At 35.2% G+C, this 23172-nt stretch overlaps 1 protein-coding gene across 2 annotated transcripts in view; it reads left to right on the top strand.

Moving 5' to 3' along the window:
• Window positions 1–3258: 3258 nt before the first annotated feature.
• Window positions 3259–23172, top strand: part of LOC109045983 (rho GTPase-activating protein 24-like) — a 98544-nt gene continuing 78630 nt past the window's right edge. Inside the window, exons 1-2 of one of the 2 annotated variants that reach the window (XM_042748547.1) lie at window positions 3259–3708; window positions 20242–20450. In XM_042748547.1, coding sequence (XP_042604481.1) covers window positions 20262–20450 — 189 coding nt within the window. In that variant the 5' untranslated portion in view covers window positions 3259–3708; window positions 20242–20261. Of the gene's footprint in view, window positions 3709–20235; window positions 20451–23172 lie in introns of both variants that reach the window. The other variant, XM_042748546.1, reaches the window with a different exon arrangement.

Genomic DNA, 23172 nt, shown 5'->3' with positions numbered 1-23172 from the left:
ATCTTTGTGCTTTAAAAGTTCAAACATTCAGACCTTCCATCATGAGTCAGACTTTCCAATGGTCGGTCACCAAGCAACAGTTTGATGATCCCAGTAAGCGTTGTGACCTCTGTCTCTCCTTGTGCATTGTGGGAAATGGAATATCAGCAGCTGTTGCACAGTGGGTGACTTCTGCACTCTATCCAGCATGGCTGGCCAATGTAACCACAGTGATTAATTATGACACAGAGATCTGGAACGTCTTGAGTGTACGGCACACGCTGCCAATGAAACAGGGCAGATCTCCATCTGGATACAGAAAAAGGTTAATATTTTTAATTGCTGCAATCATGATATGGATATTTATACTGTTTATTGTACATTAAGGGCAGTGTAGTGTAAATTGGCTCGACCAGTAAGTTTTCACAGTATCACACTGCATTAAATTTGAGGCATCAGCCCAAAATAAACAGCTCCAAAATAATTTCAAGTTAGTTTTAAAAGGGTTAAAGTTAATGTTGTTAGATGTTCACACCCAATGAGCCATAAAGCAGGTCAGAGTGATAATTGCAACCAAATGTTTGAGGTAGAGTATTTGCAAAGGATAAATTTATCAAACCCACAAGTGAATGTTTAGTTATTTTTATGTTCTACTTTTTACTGACTGAATAAATAAGGTTTTCCAGAATGCTATATTTTTAATATTCTGTTTTTCTGTTAAAGATGCACACCAATCTACAGTCTTATGTAAACAACATTCGTTAAAAATGTAAATACATAGGAAGTCTGCATCACTACAGAAAGACTGTACCAGGTTTCCCTTTTTTTAATGCCTGGTATGAGTCTGATTTAATACAGATCCAGAGCCCAGTTCAAATAAAAATCCACATTCAAATCTAGACCCAGATCCAGACCCAAAACCAGTTCCAAAACTGTGTTCAGATTCAAATCCACATTCAAATTTACACCAAGATCCAGATTCAAATGTCAGATTCAAATCCATATCTAAAACTACACCTTGATCCAGATCCAAAGTTATATTCAAATGCACCTAATTACACACACAAAACTAAAATCAAAACCAAAACACAAATCAAAATACACATAGATCCAGATCCAAATCCACATTTAAAGCTACACCTTGTTCCAGACCCAAAGCTATATTTAAAGCCATGGCATGAGTCAGATTTCATTCAGATCCAAATTCAAATACATATCCACATTTAAATCTACACCCAGACCCCCAAAAAGATCCAAATCTGTTTTCAGATCCAAATTCAGATTCAAATAAACTTCTAAATCTAACCCAGACCAAGGTCAAAAACCTGATCCAAAACTATGTTCCGATCCAGATTCCAATCCACATTTAAATCTAGACCCAGATCTACACCCCAAACTATATTCAGTTTCAAATTCAGATCCAGAATCAAACCCCAAATCAGATCCCATTAGATCCAAATTTAGACCTGGATCACATTGACCCATTATGTTCTCTAAAAAGAACTGATCATCAATGCTGTACATAAAGACATGTGATATACAGATTAAAGCATATTCAAAGGCCTGTCCTACAACACATGGAAATTTTTCAGTGCCTATTCTTGTTCATGTTACATACCGTATGCAAGTCCTGTGTAAAGACGATGGGCTGAGCGACCGTCTTATACACTTATACAGTGGCAGCCATCAGTCTCAAACCTGTAAAAAAACTCAATAATTCACACCAGCAGTAATAAAGTCTACAACAGCCATAAAACCCTCCCTCTCTCCTCCTGCCTGACTCTATCAGCTTGAAACTGTACAGCAATTGTGTCGAAAAGGAACAAAGACAAAACACTACAGTTTAAACAACCATCTCAAGCAATAGAAAAGCATCCTGTCCTGATCAACAGAAGCTTTTAATTTCTACAATCAGAGAATGTTCCCTTTTACATGCTTTTAATGTACAGAAAATTAATAAAAAAAAATCAGACAAGAGCAATTTCCAGTTGACCACATCATATAATTTCAGTCTCATGTTTCCTACAATCTTAAAGTACATGCACACCCTCTGTCCGCACAATATTTGGCCTCTGGGTTTAATATGAAGATAAGCATATTTTTTACACAACATTACATCTCATTTTCAGCACTGAAATTGTTTTCCCACTTTGGATTACAACAGCACTTATTTTTGCATACATTTTGTTATCCCAAAGACATTTTTGACTTTAAAGCATTGTGGAGCTCCACCCTGTTGCCATGATATGTTTGATGGTTTGATAAGGAAGTCATGAAAAGCGATGCTCAGGAATCCAGTTGGGTGTCTGATGTTAGACATCTGTTTGAAGTGCCAGTGCCACTATGACAGACAGATCAAGCCCCAATTCAGCTGGAATACTAAAGAGTCTCATTTTCAGTCATAGCACTGTAGGGACTTTTCTGGATGCATGCTTCTTTTTTAATTAATAAATAAATAAATAACCAATGAATACCCTCAAAAAATAACAACAACAATTTTTCCTTAACTAACTTATTAATTACATTAACAATGCCAAAGCACATTTTAGAGGCCAATTTAAGTTAGTTACTTTTAAATGCCATTATTATGGTGTTTCTCATTAGATTCCATAAATTATAGACATTACTATAATATAGTAATTATATAGTAATTATAAAATTATAATATCAATATAAAAGTTTATATATATATATATATATATATATATATATATATATATATATATATATATATATATCTATATATATATATATATATATATATATATATATGTATATACTGTATATGACATAGAGAATAATAGAAAAAAAATTCTATTCTAATTTTATATCAAACGTCATGGAAATATCTGAGTAGATTTTGAACAGTTCGCACACGGATTTCTAATTTTAGGGGGAAAAAAAGAACAAAAATTTGACTGGATTAAGTGAATATTTACTTACAATCCATTTAAAACGAACCCTGCAAATCCACCCATCATTTGCAAGCGATGGAGAAAGTCTATTAGGCTATGTTAAACACCTGCGTGAGCTGCTTGTGAACGACTCTCCACTGCAGGTGCGGACATGTCTAGACTAAAAGCGTATGAAAACAATACAAAATACAATAAAGAACTTAAAGTACAAAAAATACATTATCATTTAGCGTTTGGGTGTCAAACGCGGCAGGGAGGACTGTCTGTTACTGCGAGTGTGTGCGCAATCTGAACCGATCAGGGAGTGTGTGTGTGAGGTGTTCGGATCTCTCCTCCTCTCACACTTCCTCAAACACGCTCTCCCTCCCTCTGAGGTCGCAGTCCTCCTGTCCGTGAGTGTATCAACAAGACTCATGTAGTGTGTGAGGACTGTCTCAAAAGTGTGTACGTTCAGGGGCTGAACTCAAAGCCCCCCGTGGCCGTCTTGAGCGCAAACGGAGCCAGTCGATTTCCCCCAGAGACTCCAATGCAGATGGTGTGAGCAGTGAGGGGAAAAGTTTATGACAGCTCTGCTGTTTTCGGTTCTCGGCTGCCCCATGGAGCTTTTTGATTTTACGGTTGCAGCTATAGACTTTTGACCGGACTGTTTGACTCAGTAATGCGCTTGTATTGGACAGAGTCACGTTCGGGATTGAATCTTGGATCACAGTGAATCCTGTACCGGTCTGAGTCACGCACTGGATTTGTTTGGGGTTTTATTGACATTTTTTCCCACTGCGTTTTTGTGGACGTTCTTTGGATAGCAGTTTTTAAGGTAATAATAGTCTGTTTACAGTCATTTGGATGCTGCTAATGACAAGTTGCTGTGTGCATGTTTTGCTTGACTGTAATGTAAAGGTCACCCAGCTCCAGAAATTTTGTCTATGTGTGCATGCGTGTGTCATAACCACAGAAACACATAATGAACTATAATCAGTGTGTATGTGTATGATTCTTGCCGTTTTATTTATGTCTGTCTATATGGGTTTTTCATTAAATGTCATGCAGCTGTGTGACATACCCATATAGGCTACCTTTAAATAAACCTTTCTAATAAGTTCCTAAGACCTCACCACTGGACAAAGATAGTTTCATATTTCTACAACTGTTGTCTACTAGATTTGACAATTTGAAGGAGAAGTGTTAAAAATAGATCAGATGTTCTCCTTTTCCATTCAAAAGTACAGCGTTTTTAATTTTTGGCTTTGTTTGAAACACATGTGTGGTGGACTTCCAGAGGTTGGAGGTCTCAGTTTGTAGTACTTTGTCTCAGACATTTCTTCACATAAATAAAAATAAACTCAAATGGCAGTAAGAGCATATAGTAATAAATAAATGTGGATAGCAGAGAGTGGACTATAAAAAAAAAGAAAAAAAAAGAGTTTATATTGAAATCTCTTCTTTTGTTTGCAGAATTTGGCAAATCTGAGCACAGTTTGAGATTGAGATCTCCTATGAAACTCTAAAGGAGACACAAATGAGATTACCTGGGCCTTTTCCCTCAGGAGATAAACCAGGGCATTTAAGCCATTTGCTCTTCTTTTATTCCCATATCTACAGCAATTGAGATATTAAAGAGCTCTTATTCTATGGGCAGAGAAGCATTTTGTGTACTAATAAACTCAGCTCACGGTGAATTAACTCAGCAGTTTCGAGGTTTATGTTGAGTTAGAGGAGAGCGGCAGAGGGGGCGAGGTAGATGGAGATGCAGATAGAAACTAATGAAAGAAAGAGGCAGCAATCTGTCAGCTCATTGACACTGTAGGAAATGATATCTGGAAGAGAAGAGAACGTACTGTTCGGTGATAACTCACAAACAGAATGGGTTATATTGTATTTCTCTGTGTTTTTAAATATTTAATTTTGTTATCTAGGAGAAACAGTTAAGATTCTAAAATGTCTCTTGTGATTTGTCTTTTTAAAGGGTAACATCACATTCAAAACATTCTAGGGGTCCTAACCTTTTCCAATCTCCTAACCTTATTACCACACATTATTGTGCTTTAACGTTGATGAAGGAACGTTATTTGCTAGTATGGAGAGAGCAACATCACTGTGGCTATTTAGAGGACTGATCTCCTTTCATTTTTCCCCATCAAACCCTCTGTGACCCAACGCTGTGATTGTGTTTGTGATGCGGGCATGTCTGTCTCTGTCTCATTCAAGCATTGTGCTGACTGCAAACCGTCTCATCTGTTGTTTGGGAGCAGCCAAAGTCAGAGCAAAACAAGTTGCATCACTTTTGCAGCTACACACTCCACAAAAAAGGATCTTTATTGGCATCAGTTGTTCCATTTAGAACCTTTAAAATGCATGGAACTTTTCCATCAAACAAAAGGTTCTTTACAGTGGATAATAGTTCTTTAGATTATTCAAATGTTTTTCACACTTAGAAAAAAATGGTGTTCGAAAAATAACACTGTTCACAGAAAGGTTCCTTGGAGAACCCAAAATGCTAGTTTAAAGGGCTAGTTTAAAGAGCTAGTTCAAAACATAGCTGCTGGCTACGTGACTTGACAATTTGAAGAAGGAAAAGTGTTAAAATAGCTCAGATGTTCTCCTTTTCCATGCAAGAGTGTTTTAGGGTTTTATCTTTTTTCGAAACACTTGTTATAGGCAGAGTTCAAGTTCTCAGTTTTAAGTACTTTTTGGGAACCAATGTACCATAATTTCTTCAATAAGGCACTATAGCAGGCAGCTGTCTTAAATTATTGTCTGCAAAGTTCTAGGTTTGGCAAAAGTTTCTCACCTAGTTGTGAAGGTCTGGAGACTAAGAATATGGTCTTAGTTGTCTAAACAGTCCAAACCTCAAACAAAGAGACAGTTGGGCGGTCCATTGAACTGGAGTCAGTCATTCTGCCAAATTAGAGAAAGGACACAGCCAAAGCCATCCCAATCTGAAGGTGGCTGCAGTATCATCATCATCATCCTTAAATTAACAATTGGCTTCCCGAGTTTCTGTTTTTAGCAACTCTGTTTCCCTTATTTATACAAAAGCGAGGTGCCTTGAGGCCAACACCCGTTGACTTACCAACCACTTCTGCTAAAATTTCCCCAGATGAGTCAGACAGTCATATGCCTACATGTGTGGTTTTGCACTGATGTAAGAAGGAATCCTCAAGAGGAATATTTTAATAAATCGAGAACCTCACATGTGGCATTACATTAGTTAGAACCTGACTTGTGACAATTTCATTGTGACAATGAGACAGATATACAGTGTGATCTCCAAAACAGACAAAAAGGACTATAAAGTCTTGTATATCAATACTTAGTGAATGAAAAACTTAGTGAATGAATCAACTTTTCGCTGAATTACTCATATTGACTACTTTTATTGTTTTGGAGCTTGATTCATTGTATATGAAACAGTAACCTGGACATGGTTTTAAATCATAAGGGGAAAATGAGTAAATTATGCCTAAATATTTATTTCGGGCTGAAATATTCCTTTACCATTGATATATATTTCCATGCAAAAATCCTGTAAGATTTCTGTAAGAAATTCTGTAACTTTTTTGAAAGTCTCTTATGCTCACTGAGAGTATGTTTAAACAACAATGATGCACTAAAAATGTAAAAGTTTTTTCTTTGCATTTTTGAAAAAGTTTTGACAAAGTTGCTTAAACGATCCATTCATATGGATCTGTGAAAATGGCTAAAAATACTGTATTTTGCCTGCCAGGCCAGTAGATGGCGATGCCACTTGACTGTGTAATATATATGCACGTGAACCGTTTTTCGCAAATTTGTTTTCGAATGTTTGCAATTCCAGGCTCTCAAAAATTTGTTGGTATGTAAATGAATGTATCCATTTATTAGAAAAATATTAATAGTGTAAATTTAGCCATTTCTCCAGTCTTCACTGTGTCACTGTGTCACATGATCCTTCAGAAATCATAATATGCTGATTTGCTGATCACGAAACAGCATTTCTTTTTTATTTTTTCCCCAACTTTTGTAACATTAAAAATGTCTTTAATGTTACTTTTGATCAATTGATGCATCCTTGCTGAAAAAAAAAAAAAAACACTACCAAACCTTACTGACCTCAAACATTTGAACTCCTGACACATTCAAGTTAAAAAGATGAGAATAAAACTAGGAAGTAGAACCATTTCTACTTCTGCTAATTCTTCTGAAACATCTAAAGTTGAAAGGAAACAGAATTTATGTCAAGCCCTTATGACATATGAATTAAATGAGTACGTCATAAATGAGTGTCATTTTTGTTGCCTTTCACCTTTTGATCTTTAAAAATTACTGTTATGAAACAGTGTAGATGGCTGAGTTGAGAACAGAGATAGAAATTTGAACCATTTCTACTTTTGCTAATTCTTCTAAATCACCTAAAGATGAAAGGAAACACAAAGCCCTTATGACATCATACTCACGTAATTCACATGTGTCAATCAAACAGCAGTGACAGTCGAACCCTGACCTTTACCTGACTGTGTACATGCACTCTGCCAGAAAGAAGTCTCTCACACCCTTCTGTGATTTTGGCAGGTTTTCTTCAGAACAACACACTGATATGTGCGTAACATGGCTAAAATACATAATTCCGTCTGTATGTCTTTTCAAACATCAATATCTCTAATGCTCTCTGGTCTGGTACAGGGTTATTGTGTTTCACAGTCAGTTGGGCTGAGAGTGGCAATCAGCATTAGCAGACAGCACTAGCTGTCAGGAGCCGTAGACAGAAGTGACCAGCAGCTGTCAGACTGAAGCACAGACAGGCAGACAGCCAGACAGACAGATGGCTGGGGTAAAGCCTACAACGTGCCCGTTTTAGTTCACTCACTCATAGACACACAAAGAACCGGCCGATATAAAGAATGCATGACCACTCAAGGGATTTACTGCCCTTTGGGGTTACTGAAAATGCAAGATTAATGCATCTTTTCCATCTTAATGCTCCTTTAATAATCAATGTTTTGTGGGTTTTCTTGGTTTTGCACAACAATGGCTGTTATTTAGTTGAAGCTCCAGGGATCGGATTTCTAGCTGATGAATCTGGTGCAGGTGCACTGAACTTTTAGCTAAGATCAGTATATATAAACCTTAATATTCTGGTCCCTATATTGTTCAAAAGTTTGGGTTTACTAAGATTTTTGAAAGGACATTTTACACTCACCAAGGCTGCATTTATTTGATCAAATACAGTAAAAGTGTAGTATTGTGAAATACTATTATTAAAGTAAAAAAGAACAGCATTTATATGAAACTGTATTTTATTATTATTTTTTTAAAGAAATTAATACTTTTATTTACAAGGATGCATTAAATTGATGTTTACATTGTTGTTACAAAACTTACAATTTCATATAAATAAAAATGTATATGACAATTTTGTATAATATTTTGTATAGGACTTTCAGTTTTTAATAGCAATGCAAAAATTATATTTATTTATATTTATTTATTAATTAACAAATAAATATTGGGTAAAATTGGGTAGCTAGATTTGATCTTTTATTGATAGTTTTTAGTACCTAATTAAATTTTCATTTTGCATTCATTCACCATCTTGGCTAAACATTCTCATTGATCTCTTTGCAGTGCATTCTGGATTCTACAAAAGATACATGAGATGCTACCTCAGAACTGACTAAATTACATACAGTATCTCATTATTTATTTGGAACAGTGATCCAGCATATGCTTATAATGCCTAAAATCGTTGCCTATGTGGCCAGAACTTTTATTTTCTCCCTGAACACAGCTTTTGAGCTAGAAAAGTGGTTCCCAGTAATAAAAGGGTCAAACAAAGCTGTGTCAAACACTAAGGACAGCTCTGTGTGCTCAGCGGCCGGTCACATTCCCATGTGCAACAGTAAACATGCTTAGCAAGCAAAGAGTGTTAGACCTGAGCATATGCTACACTCTCAAATTACAGCATTTACGGTCTTTTTCTAGTTTATAAATATGTGTTGCATAGGATGAAGATCTTGCTGAGCAAGATATTTAAAGAAATTGATAGTCAATTTCACAAACAATCACAAAGAAATGGCAAGCAGCATCGAATGAAACATGAAATTTTGAACAACCAATGATTATTTTACTCAGAAAGTTGGCAAAGACATCAATGAATGTGCACCAAATAGTCAGAAGACTCAAAAGAAGCATGAAAATATCTTATCTTCAAATCACATATATTCTTGTCCCGACAGGATTAGATTTATCACAGGATGCCCAGGTTTGCTGCAAAACAGTAGGTAATTGGCTTAATCAGTTTATCTTGTGTGAGAAAAAACGGTCATGTTCAATTTCTGATGGTACTGAAATCACAAAGTACGCCTGCGAGACACAAATGTCCATTGGCATAGTGCTTGCAGGATTGTCAAGTAATCCGTTATATCTGATTGAGATGTCTGTTATGGAAGATTGCACAGGATGTTTTCTTCATCCGTGTGCCAGGGAACATAGCCAAGCATTGACAGAAATTTCTGAACATAATTGCTGGGATCTTTCTGTTTCTCATTGATCAATGTTGGCAGACATACAGTACATGAACTTCTCTGTCCATTGTACTGAAAGCCAGTGGTCTTCCCTCTAAGTAAAAAACCGTCCATTGTTTACTTATTCCAAATGGGTGGTTTAAAACAATGTTTATTTGTTCTCTAAGATTGATCAGAAGCAATTAATAAAGTGTGGGAGTCATTGGCTGAGGTTTCACTGCAGTGAATGACTGGATCTGCATGTTAATGTCTGAGAAACTTTCACAGTCATGCTGCAGCTTTCTGCAGAGAAGAGTCCGGAGCTTTTACTTGTTAGCTGAAAACATAGATGCTGTGTTATAAAAACTTTATTGTGACCTGTAAATGTACATTTAATTAATGCTTTTATATGAAGCTGTTGGCCGCACACCTCACTCATAATTGGTTTTCTTCATTGGTTGTTCAACAAAGTCAGTCTAAGATGAAAAAAGGGAGCTTCAGTAGTGTCTCTGAAAAAGCAAACCAAGCTCAAACTGTTGATGGAAATGAGAAAAGACTTGTGGGATTGCAAATGTATGGTCTTACAATTGTTTGGAAGTGTTTTGGAAGGAGTACATGGTAATCTTGGACCTTGCAGATGGTTCACATATTTTGAGAAAAGCAAAATGAGAAAACCTCTAAAAGAATTTCTGAATATTTTTTGCATTGCAGTTTTTTTTGTTGTTTTTGCAGTATTATATGCAAATAAACTCACAGTGTAATAAAATAGCAGTAAAAATTTTTGGTGGAAATATTTGTAGATTCCTGCTGATTAATCTTTTAGGAAACTGAAGGACTTTGGAGATTTTTCAGTGAGGGATTCTTGTCAAAAAGGTGTTTGTTTTTGAATATGTTTCATTAAAAATACCATAATTGTTTGTAAAATAACCATATATTTTACAGTGATGTAATCATGGTAACGAGTAGCAGTTGTTTTTAATTTACATACAGTATCTCATTATTTATTTGGAACAGTGATCCAGCATATGCTTATCATGCCTAAAATCGTTGCCTATGTGGCCAGAACTTTTAGTTTTCTCCCTGAACACAGCTTTTGAGCTAGAAAAGTGGTTCCCAGTAATAAAAGGGTCAAACAAAGCTGTGTCAAACACTAAGGACAGCTCTGTGTGCTCAGCGCGGTCACATTCCCATGTGCACAGTAAACATGCTTAGCAAGCAAAGATTGTTAGACCTGAGCATATGCTACACTCTCAAATTACAGCATTTACGGTCTTTTTCTAGTTTATAAATATGTGTTGCATAGGATGAAGATCTTGCTGAGCAAGATATTTAAAGAAATTGATAGTCAATTTCACAAACATCACAAAGAATGGCAAGCAGCATCGAATGAAACATGAAATTTTGAACAACCAATGATTATTTTACTCAGAAAGTTGGCAAAGACATCAATGAATGTGCACCAAATAGTCAGAAGACTCAAAAGAAGCATGAAAATATCTTATCTTCAAATCACATATATTCTTGTCCCGACAGGATTAGATTTATCACAGGATGCCCAGGTTTGCTGCAAAACAGTAGGTAATTGGCTTAATCAGTTTATCTTGTGTGAGAAAAAACGGTCATGTTCAATTTCTGATGGTACTGAAATCACAAAGTACGCCTGCGAGACGCAAATGTCCATTGGCATAGTGCTTGCAGGATTGTCAAGTAATCCATTATATCTGATTGAGATGTCTGTTATGGAAGATTGCACAGGATGTTTTCTTCATCCGTGTGCCAGGGAACATAGCCAAGCATTGACAGAAATTTCTGAACATAATTGCTGGGATCTTTCTGTTTCTCATTGATCAATGTTGGCAGACATACAGTACATGAACTTCTCTGTCCATTGTACTGAAAGCCAGTGGTCTTCCCTCTAAGTAAACGGTCCATTGTTTACTTATTCCAAATGGGTGGTTTAAAATGTTTATTTGTTCTCTAAGATTGATCAGAAGCAATTAATAAAGTGTGGGAGTCATTGGCTGAGGTTTCACTGCAGTGAATGACTGGATCTGCATGTTAATGTCTGAGAAACTTTCACAGTCATGCTGCAGTTTCTGCAGAGAAGAGTCCGGAGCTTTTACTTGTTAGCTGAAACATAGATGCTGTGGTTATAAAACTTTATTGACCTGTAAATGTACATTTAATTAATGCTTTTATATGAAGCTGTTGGCCGCACACCTCACTCATAATTGGTTTTCTTCATTGGTTGTTCAACAAAGTCAGTCTAAGATGAAAAAGGGAGCTTCAGTAGTGTCTCTGAAAAAGCAAACCAAGCTCAAACTGTTGATGGAAATGAGAAAAGACTTGTGGGATTGCAAATGTATGGTCTTACAATTGTTTGGAAGTGTTTTGGAAGGAGTACATGGTAATCTTGGACCTTGCAGATGGTTCACATATTTTGAGAAAAGCAAAATGAGAAAACCTCTAAAAGAATTTCTGAATATTTTTGCATTGCAGTTTTTTTGTTGTTTTTGCAGTATTATATGCAAATAACTCACAGTGTAATAAAATAGCAGTAAAATATTTTGGTGGAAATATTGTAGATTCCTGCTGATTAATCTTTTAGGAAACTGAAGGACTTTGGAGATTTTTCAGTGAGGGATTCTTGTCAAAAAGGTGTTTTTGAATATGTTCATTAAAAATACCATAATTTGTTGTAAAATAACCATATATTTACAGTGATGTAATCATGGTAACGAGAAGCCAGTTGTTTTTACCTATTGTTTGATTACCAATACAAATACCAACGGTAAACAATTGAAGATTTATTGTGAATTTTTATTAGTTTGGAGATCAGTGTGTTCCGGTTAGAGCCTGTGAGAGATTGTCTTACCATCTTCTCCCCATAAACATCGGGATTTTGTTCCCTCTGGAGATTTTCTCGTATGCATGTTCCTGTTAATGGACATTGTTCTCATATTCCCACAGACAAACACGTACACAGTCCCAAGGTCAAAGAGAGTGAGATATTCAGCGTAGGATTCAAGAATTGTGGTATACTAAGATGTAAACAAATAAACAGCTGCAGACTGCTTTACTAGAGAGAGGAAACTGAACACACATTTTTTTTCATAGTGTGTGTACTGAACAAGAATGTATAAATTCAGCCAAAGAAGCAAAATCCTAATGTCATTGTCATTGATTTTATTGCTGATTTGAAATGTATTATTATTGAAACAAAGGTATGCGTGACATATGAATTTTGGCAATATGACAAGCCGATAATGAACCTATAAATGGACCAACTCTATACTGTTTTGTCAAAAACATTTAAATGTTTTAAAATGTTTTTATAGAGTAACTTTTAAGTGAGCGCAAGATGATGTTAAATTAGGTTAATAGGGAAAATAATAATACAAAAATACTATAGTACACACACAACACAAACACACACACACACACACACACACACACACACACACACTGTGCATTCATCCCTAATGAAAAGTTGTCTTGACCTGACTAAGATGGCCATTTTATTTTATATCTGTATACATATTTATACCTCACCCTTATTGATTCATATCTATTTTTTTGTTGCTTATTTAAAATTTTTACACAACAACAAATATATATATATATATATATATATATATATATATATATATAGAGAGATCTGATAAAAAAATGAGTATTAATAATGCATTTCTATTCAGCAAGAGAGAGATCTGATAAAAAAATGAGTATTAATAATGCATTTCTATTCAGCAGACTGCAGGGAATATTTAATTCATGAACCTCATCAATAAACTTCTTTATGCCAGACAGAGAGGCTATGCTAGAGGACAAGCCTGTCTCCGTCATCAGAAGACCAATCATCCGCCCACATAAGTACACACACACACACACACACTCATTCACATACAGAGCCTGCGCCCAACTCAACGCCCAATTCCTCACCTCCGCTATTAGCTTGTTAGCCCATTAGCCTCATCAGTTGTTTGACATGATAATTGAGGAAAAGAGCGAGGCTTTTCTAAACCGTACAAAAGGAAATTATGCAAACGCCAAAATTAAGTGCAGCTCCAACAGCAGATACATTAGATTTCATTCACCTCTAATGTGTATGCTTACACTTTATTAGCTGTAATTATACACAATAGGTTGTTATGTAGCCTTTTCATCATGATTCTTTTATACAAAGCAAACAGGCAATTATATTTTTTTACATTTTCTGATGACAATGTGAGCGATGCGTACACAAGCTAAACTTCTAAGTTGCTAGTGTGTTGTGAATGGTTCCTAGAACGTTGTTTTGCAGATATGATATATATATATAGTTTTATCATATTTGACATCTGCAGAGCATCCAGGCCATTATTTTTGATTGAGAGAGGTACAAAAGTTGTTTCTGTAGTATGTAATGGGGATTTTGTCTCTGATCATTGTGGTAAGAGTCTGTATTTGCTGTTTTGAGTGTTCCCTGCGTCCCTGTCGCAGCTGTTGGGTCTTCAGAGAGGAGTTTATAGATGGGGAACTTCAGTGACGCCCCACACAGACAGCAGACAGCACTAATATATCACAGAGCCTTAGACTTGGCATGGTGACAGAGTTTTACTCTTCTGTCTTCATGCTGCTCTGTAGTCAGAGCCTCATTCAAACCAGGTGCGTAAGAATAGTCAAATCTCAAAAACAAGCTAAATGTGAAGTGGCCCTACTGTATAGGAGGCAGGTAACAAAAATTAATTGTATGAATTCTTGTTTTGTGGTCAATTTTTATTTTATAATGTGACATATTTCTGAGTAGAGGCTTGAATTATTTTCCATGAGAAAACACTTAGATTGTGAAATGGTTGAAATCTGTTCCTTTCCAGAATGGATTTAATTGGGCCTCAATAAATTTGCTAAATTGATGCCTAAAAATAGCTATTTGGCTGATATGTAATCTTAAGGTTAGGGTTAAGCTTAAATGATGTCAGTGAAAACTTAGTTTTTAATTTAGTTTTAAATTGGATTAATTATTACAAGACAATGAGTTTTGGACAACCTGGGCTAACTGGAAAAACGTGCCTCTACCAACATATTTGCAAAACTCCAAAACGTACCTACATACATACAATTCACTGCGGTTTCAAGGTGAAATGAACACTAGAGGCAAATGTTGCGATACATACAACAGCCAAGATAATAAAACATTGATAGGTTCGTGTTTTTTTGGGAATAAAAACCGAACAAACTTTTAGTGACACTCACTGGAGATTTTATATTTAATGTATCGTGAAATGTGCAATGTAAAACCATTTTGCAGAAATGTCACCACAGGTAACTTTTTCCTTTAAAAAATTGTGCACTCAAATGAAAAAGCATTATGGAAATAAATTGGGTCACTTTTGAATTCATCAGATTAGATATTTCAAGAAAAAAAAATTGGATGATATTGGAAATGGAAAGTCAGTATATGCATAGAGGAAATGTGCATATTCCACACAGTTTACATACTGAATGCTGCATATACAGTATAATAAGAGTAGTGTGACAGTATACGATTCCAAACACAGCTTTAGTATGTGTTTATATGTGTGTGTGATGGCAGTACATCAGAGGCTTCAGCGGGGTCTTACTCCGCTCCGCAGCCCTGCACTTGCTAAGCAGATGACGGTAGTCGAGCAAACTGCTAAAGCAGCACATCTGGAGTCCATCGTTACCCACACACTTACACACAACACCACCTCCGTGCTTATGACAACGTGGCAGTGCTGCTTTTCTCACTGTGAAATTACTTTTACTGCATGCGAAAACGTGACATTATAACTTTATAGTCTAGCTACTTTTGCATAAGATAGAATTACACAAAATACAACTAAAAACCTATAAGGCATAATTTATTGAAAACATAGTGATGAGCAGCAGCATTTAACAAGAATACCCAAATGCTGCAGAGTGAATGAAGTCATTGAATCATTCTTTGAAGTAGTTCATTTACATGATTTATTCAAGTGAACCGATTCTCTAGAATGAATTAGACTTTCCAGTGCTACATATGAGAGATATTGGTGCAAACCATTGGTCTGACAAATCAATTACATCAACCCAAATTCATATCAATGGTTAAAAGATTTTGTTCAGATGCTCAAAAAATAAAGGTTTTGCGTTGGCATCTATGGTTTCATTGTTCCAAGATCCATGCAAACTTTCCATTGTACGAAATGTTTTTATAGTGGTACTTTAGATCCTTAAATTGTTCTTCACACTAAGAAAAATGGTTGTTTTAATAACTGTTTACTGAAAGATTCTTTTGGGCACCCAAAATGGTTCTTCTTTGGCATTTAGTCTTAAAAATAAAGGTTCTCTCTGTACCACAAAACCAGTTATAAGTAGCACGGGCATATTTGTAGCAATAGCCAAAAATACACTGTATGGGTCAAAATTATTGATTCTTCTTTTATGCCAAAAATCATAAGAAATTAATTAAAGATCATGTTCTATGAAGATATTTTGTAAATTTCCTATTTTTGATTAGTAATATGCATTGCTTATAACTTCATTTGGCCAACTTTAAAGGCCACTTTCTCAATATTTAGATTTTTTTGCTCCCTTAGATTTCAGGTTTTCAAATAGTTGTATCTTGGCCTAATATTGTCCTTACCAAACCATTCATTCATCCATTCATTCCGGTGGATTTCAGAAACGATCTCCGTTTACACTACACAACCTAAAACGCATGTCACGTGACCATTCATGCAGGTACAGCCATAGATATGAATAGGTAGATTCCCTATTATTTAGATCGCAGACGCGTCTACGTGCTTGGAGCGATCGAATGGGGAATCTACCTATACATCTATGGGTACAACAATGCACATGATGTTATTGTTTACATGGTCGTCAAGGATACGCAGAGCGAATGTGTGCAGTCTCCATTTTGCTCCGTTTACACTGAAACGCAGCCCCGTTGTTTTCAAACTAAAACGGGGTTTGCAGCATTTTCAAAAGTCTCCATTTTCGAGGGTCGAAAACGCCAGAGTAGTGTAAACGATAGGCGTAACCATAGCAAAAGTTATGCGTTTTAAAACGAAAACGCACTAGTGTAAACAGGGTCTGAGGCATCGCCAGAAAACCTTGGAACTTTTGTTTTTAAGAGTGAACCAACAGCAATGATTTCTGGGATATAAATATATGAACATCTTACTTATAGTTGTTGATTCTGTGTATTAAACTGGGAAAAGATAAAGTATTGAAACCAACCCCATCTCCAAAAATTGGAGAGCAGAGTGTGCATGTCCCTGTTTGAACCATTTTTGGGTCTCCGATGCTGTCAGCATTGAGAAACACCATCATCTGAGTTTATTTCCGAAGCTGTTTGAGGAAATTAGATGCAGGGGCGGTATTTCAGAATCCTGTCTGGAGCTCAACATGTTCTGGCTCTGCCACTGTCTGAATCATTAATGAGGCCGTCGTGAGACCGAGAGCAAGAGAAAATAAGCCCTGACCTCTAAATATGACAAGAACAAGAGGATTACTTCTGCTACTCTTTTTGTGCTCTGCATGAGAGCCTAACGATTCTTCAGCAGATATAACATGTTCACCTCAAAATCAGATAATAAACCCTGAAGTAATGTTCTCAGGGTCATGAAGGATAATGGTGAGATTAGGCTTAGAAATTTGAGGCTTTATAGTGAGAATTATGATTCCAATAGTTAGATCCCTTACGAAAAAGAAGTTTATTCAAGTGTGCTATTAGTATACTTCTTTTAAACTAAAAAATAGGAAAGTATGCTTTTAGTTTACTTTTTATGTACTTCTCAGAAATGGGCTTTATGTACTTCTCAGAAATATACTTAAAATGACATTTAAGTATACTTGACTTATACGTACAAAAAGTCTAAATATACTTGAACTATACTTAAGTATACTTAATAAAATAAACTTGAAGTATAATACTACTTGGTAAGGGCATCTTGATTCTAAGCCTGATGTTAGCCATGTTGCTGAGCTAAAGTATGCTAATACAAAGTTTTGAGTCAGTTTTTTTTTTTTTTACAGAAATAGATACTTTTTATTCAGTGAGGATGCATTAAACTGATCAAAAGCAACAGTAAACATTTATAATACTACAAAAGATTTCTGTTACAAATAAATGCTGATTTCTCAACTTTCAGAATCCCGAAAAACAAAATATCACAAATATTAAGCAACATTTAGCATTAATTTGAATAATTCATTAGAATGTTTATTTAACCAACCAGCATGTTAGAATGATTTCTAAAGGATCATGTGTCACTGAAGATTGGAGTAATGATGCTGAAAATTCAGTTTTGCATCACAGATATAAACTATGTTTAAAATTTAACTTTGAATTTTTGCTGTATTTGTGACCAAATAAGTGCAGCCTTTGTGAGCATAAGAGATTTCTTTAGACTGTTTGGTACAAAAACATACACCCTTGCAAATATTAGATTAAATAGTTATTTTTATTTTCTATCAGTTTTCAATACTGAGCTTATTGCAATGCATTCTGAGATTGCCTATTGCAGTATGATACACCCAATGCTGCTTGAGATTTTTGTCAAAATTAAATGAATGTTTTGCCTAATTGTCAGTATCCAACAGTAGTGTATTTTTTACATGCTTTACCATGTTTACTGTAAACAAAACTCACAATTAGTGTAGAATATGCTGAGAAAGTTTACATGTTTTGACTAAGACATTTTTTTAAAGCAGCAGTTTTGCTGTGTAATATTTTGAATAGTCAAGAGTGCATATACTTTGCTGTCTAGATAGATAGGAACCTCCCATCTGCTTTGAAAGAATGAGGTCGCACTGAGAAAAAAGACCAATTGCGATGAATGTCTCCTCAGTTTAAAGTCCCAAAGTCCAGTGCCGCTCTTTGATTTTAATGGAAAAGTGAGTGAAAGAAAAATAAAAAAACTTTAAGGGAATGGTATCACACACACTCAAACGGCACACATCATGCATATGTGCTGAGGCAGCGAGCAACAAATCTCCACTGACAGGTGTGATATGATATTGATATCTCGATGGGCACAAATGTGAAGATTTTAGTCTGGCAACTCGTTCCTCCCCTCCTTCTCTGAAAGATGTCATCTAAAATCATAAACACTCACATAAAACACCCTTTATGATTTCATGCCTGCATGTCTGGCTGTCAGACAGTCACTTAAATGCATGTCAGGTGTTTGGCCGACTGCCCCGTTTTGCAGATATGTGATTCCCAGTCTTGTGTCTCTTGTGGCGGACAGATACACATTTATAATTCCAGCTCCCAGCAACTGTTTAGAAGTGAATGTTTTAATGCTTTGTTCCTGGACGGCGTCCCCTGGCTCACAATTTGAATCTCTTGAGCAGATTGTTGTTGTGGCAAGGTCTGGTGATGTCGTAGACTCATGAAAAGCACAATCTTATTCCAACTGCTAACACTAGATGGGTTTGCATTTGGGAAGGTGGGAGAAAATGGAAAGGAAGAGCGAGAGGGAGCGAGTTGTAGAGGAGATCGGTTAAAAGTGCACTAGAGGCCACTTCCTCTCTGGTGACCAGATTTGCTGAGATTTTATTTTTTAAATGCTACCTAAACTCATAAAGCTTTAGTCATTGTGAAAGGGTCAGAGGTCAGACTGTGACTTTATGTGATGATTGGCTTGGTTAAAAAAAAAATTGGCTTGAGTCCATAGATAGCTCTATCATGGTATTCCAAGTCAGTGGGCGAGTCCATTAGAATTCCTTATTCAATGTTTTCATTATTATTTATTTAAAATAAATATTTAAAAAGCTATATGTATGTTTGTATAGCCTATATGTACTGTATTTATTGATTTTTATTTTTTTTTACTTTTTTGTATATCTTATTTTTTTTTCTACTGTTATTCAGTAAGGATGCATTAAATTGATCAAAAAAACAATAAAGACATTTATAATGTTACAAAAGATTTCTGTTTCAAAGAAATGCTATTCTTTTGATCTTTCTATTCATAAAAAAATGTATCACAATACTGGCTGCTTAAAATTCAGCTTCGCCTTCATAGGAAAAATACTATTGTGTATAATATTACAAATAATTTTAAAATGTATTAAAAAATATTTTAAACTGTAATAATATTTCACAGGAATAGTGTTTTACAATATATGTCATCAAATAAATGCAGCTGGGTTGAGCATACTATTTATATCTTCTAATAATATTAACTATGTATAACGTTATAAAGTAAATGTTAAAGTAAATAAAATAAATCTCAATTATTTATTTTCTAGTACATATTAATATTATGTATTATATAAATATTGTGTAAAATAAACATTAAAAATAAATGAATGCAATTTATAAACAACAACCAAAAATGTAAATATTATATTCATTTATAAACTTTAGTATTAACAATACTGCTCTAGTAGTAATTAGTATTGTTTTCGAGGGATGTGTCATAATATTTTCAACATAATTTGATAAAGAAAACATTTTAACGGTTTATGTTTACTTTGTTTTATACAAATAGCTATCAAGCAAACATAATATTTGCTTTTATTTTATAATAAATAGGCTACTCCAAAACTCTGCAATTAGAAAAGATATGTGAATAATAGTGCCTTGTTTATAAGACAGCCAGTTCATATCTGAACGAGCATTTTTTTTTCCACAATAAATGAGCAATGCCTTTCCCGCATAGAAGCCAAACTAATGTTTTGTAAGTATTTGCTTATCTTGACAAATGCAAATGTGGCATGAATGAAGTGAGCGGTATTATGGCAACAGTATAGTGTCCTTTGTATTATTACCAGAACACCTGCCTGAGAGATTAGTCACGTGACTCATAACACTTTCAGTTATGTCATAAGCTAAAACTAACTTGTCTCCCCCTCTGTTTCAGATACAGAAAGTTCTTTGGGTTCGGTCATGGACGAGCAGGCTGGCAGCGCGGGCAGCAGCCCTCAGCACGGCCGTGGATCAGCCAGGCAGGACGTTCTCCGCTGCGGTTGGCTCCGGAAGCAAGGAGGCTTCGTGAAGACCTGGCACACGCGCTGGTTCGTCCTGCGAGGAGACCAGCTGTACTACTACAAAGATGAGGACGAGACCAAAGCTTTGGTGAGTGGCTGCTGATCTAGGATTTCATCATTTACTTACTCATTTGTAAAACTGACAGTTCGCGTCTTTACATGCAACATACACAGATGTGCACATTACGTTGTTTAAAGTCTACCAGTTCATTCACACGCAACTATCACGACATTCTCTGATTTCAAATCTCATGCCAAGATGCAAACAAGTGAGGTGAGGACAGAGTGACCTGCTCTTTACCTCACTGAATGATGACTTGTCACGGTTCTTCATCTAACAATGGAGATTTTTATCCTCAAGGTCATGCAGCTGGTCTCGAGTAGGTGGACAAAAGTGTTTACGATGGAATCAGGCGGGAATTTGAGAAGGCTCCATAAATCTGCCTTAAAACCATCCCCTCTTGTGAGTCTACTGAGAGGAAGAAAGGCTTTTGCCCACAGGAATATTAAAGATTTATACCTTCACGTCCAAGTTTTAAGATTCGTCTCCTCTATATCTTTGAAGTTCCATGTTCAGCTTTAATTTTCATGTTTAATGCACTGTTTGAGCTTGTCGCAGGTTTCGTCAGCAGTCAGATATTGGATTTCAAGGGTAGGCAGCGTCTTCGTTCAGGGTTTTCGTTGACAAAGCTATCAAAGGACACTGAATACGACTTTTGAAGGAAACGAGAGGCTTTGAAGTTCTTCAGATGACTATATTTGAGGTTTTTAAAATACTTGGTGAAGGACAGACGGTGTGACGCTCTTCTAGAATCCGCTGGCAAATATTTACACAAATATTTCAGACTTCTATCAAAATACTAACGTCTGCTCTACTTTGAGTAGTTCTGTTAGAATAACCCTTGCAATGACTTTGCCCATGCTTTCATATAAATTATACAATAACTCTGGAAGTATTCAAAGTAAATATTTTAATAAATAATATAAACTTTTTTTTTATCATATTATAAATATTTTGTCTAATATTATTTACTATGTATAGCTTTAACATATGAAGTGTGTTAATCTTAATTAATTATTATTATTATTATTATTATTATTATTATTATTATTATTATTATTATTATTATTATCATCATCATTATTATCATTATACATTTGTAATATAGTGATCATATCTGCTTTATAATATTTGCACAATACACACACACACACACACACACCACACACACTTTAGTCTTAATTTATTGTAGATAGAATAAAGAGGGATTTGTCATAATACTTACTTTAATATTTATCATAATATACTTCATTTTGCACAGTAAACATTTATTATATTATTTTCTAGCAATATTGACTGTATGTATAAAACTTTATAATATTATTAAGTATAATATATAAATAAATATCAGTGATTTGTTATTGTATTTCTTTTTTATAATAACCATATCCGCTTTATGGTTATAATATTTGCATTATAATAATTACTTATGTACATTTTAGTTTTAATAATACCTCATTATGAATGTTTTAAGTTATTTCTTTATCATATGTATCATTATTATAAGTATTCATACTCCATATTTACTCACACAGACATATATATAAACACAATATAAAATAATGCTATATCATTTTTAATATAGTATTATAAATATTTTTATTATAGTATATACAACATATTTATAAATAAATATATATTTACGTCATAATATAATAAAGTTTAATTTATTATATATTAATATATATATATATATATATTAATATATATAAAATCCATCTCTGTAGAACAAGCTGTGTGAAGTGTTTAGTTTATTTATGTTTTTGAATCGACTTGTTTGTCTATAGCCTATTGTACAATGTTCAATTGTGCATAAGCCGCCATTCAAAGTCTCTAAAGCAGTTTGTGGGTCAAGTGTACAAACATTTCTGACAAAATAGATGAATTATTGATTGATTCCTATTCATGTGTTGTCTGTGGGTTAATCCCTCACTGTGTCTGGACTGGTGCTTTTCGAGAGAGTATTGTGTGTAAGTGTTTACATCTTTACACACGTGGGTGTGTGTGTGTGTGTGTGTGTGTGTGTATGAGTGAGAAAGCAATGGAAGGTCAGGTGAACTCAGACATGTTTTGCCATGCCAAAGCCCATGTGCCTGAAAATGGACTAGACCAATTCATAGGATCTCTGAAGACCTGCAAACATCAAAAAGGAGAATACTCATGCTTTTTGATTGGCTTTTTGTTCCAGGAGCACTGCTGAGTATTTGAATTGCGAATGGAAAGGCAGACATGAGTCAGTGACTGTTATGACAGGCTGTTGTTGACACAATAACCAGACCTTCAACTATAAAAGAGCCGCTTTTGCTTTTTCTTTGCATATTGTTTAATCATTGGGATAAACTATTTCATATGCGCAGAACTAGTCAAAATAGTTCCATGGATGTGTGCTGGTCTCAGAGGTCTCTATGGCAACGGTTTGCAGTGTTACAGGGAAAACCACTGACAGCACACCAGACAGAAGATTCAAATCATGTTTTGACTGTCTGTGCTTAGACAGAGAGACAGAGAGAGAGAGGAACGTATATCTGCTCTGTATTCTGCAACCGTCTAATGAGAAACAGACAATTGTTCACTGCTTAACAAACAGGCTTTCTCAAAGTTCTGCAACCAGCCAGCCATTGCTTTCCAGTCGGAAACAGATTCAGCATCCATCCATCCATCCATCCATCCATCCATCCATCCATCCATCCGTCCATCCATTGTCCATCTATCTTTCCATCCATCTAACTATCCATCCATATATATATAT

This window comes from Cyprinus carpio, chromosome B21 (genome assembly GCF_018340385.1).
Source record: "Cyprinus carpio isolate SPL01 chromosome B21, ASM1834038v1, whole genome shotgun sequence".
In the NCBI taxonomy this organism is placed as follows: domain Eukaryota; kingdom Metazoa; phylum Chordata; class Actinopteri; order Cypriniformes; family Cyprinidae; genus Cyprinus; species Cyprinus carpio.
The sequence above is the reverse complement of the archived record's forward strand: the minus strand, read 5'-3'. Positions and strand labels throughout refer to the sequence as shown.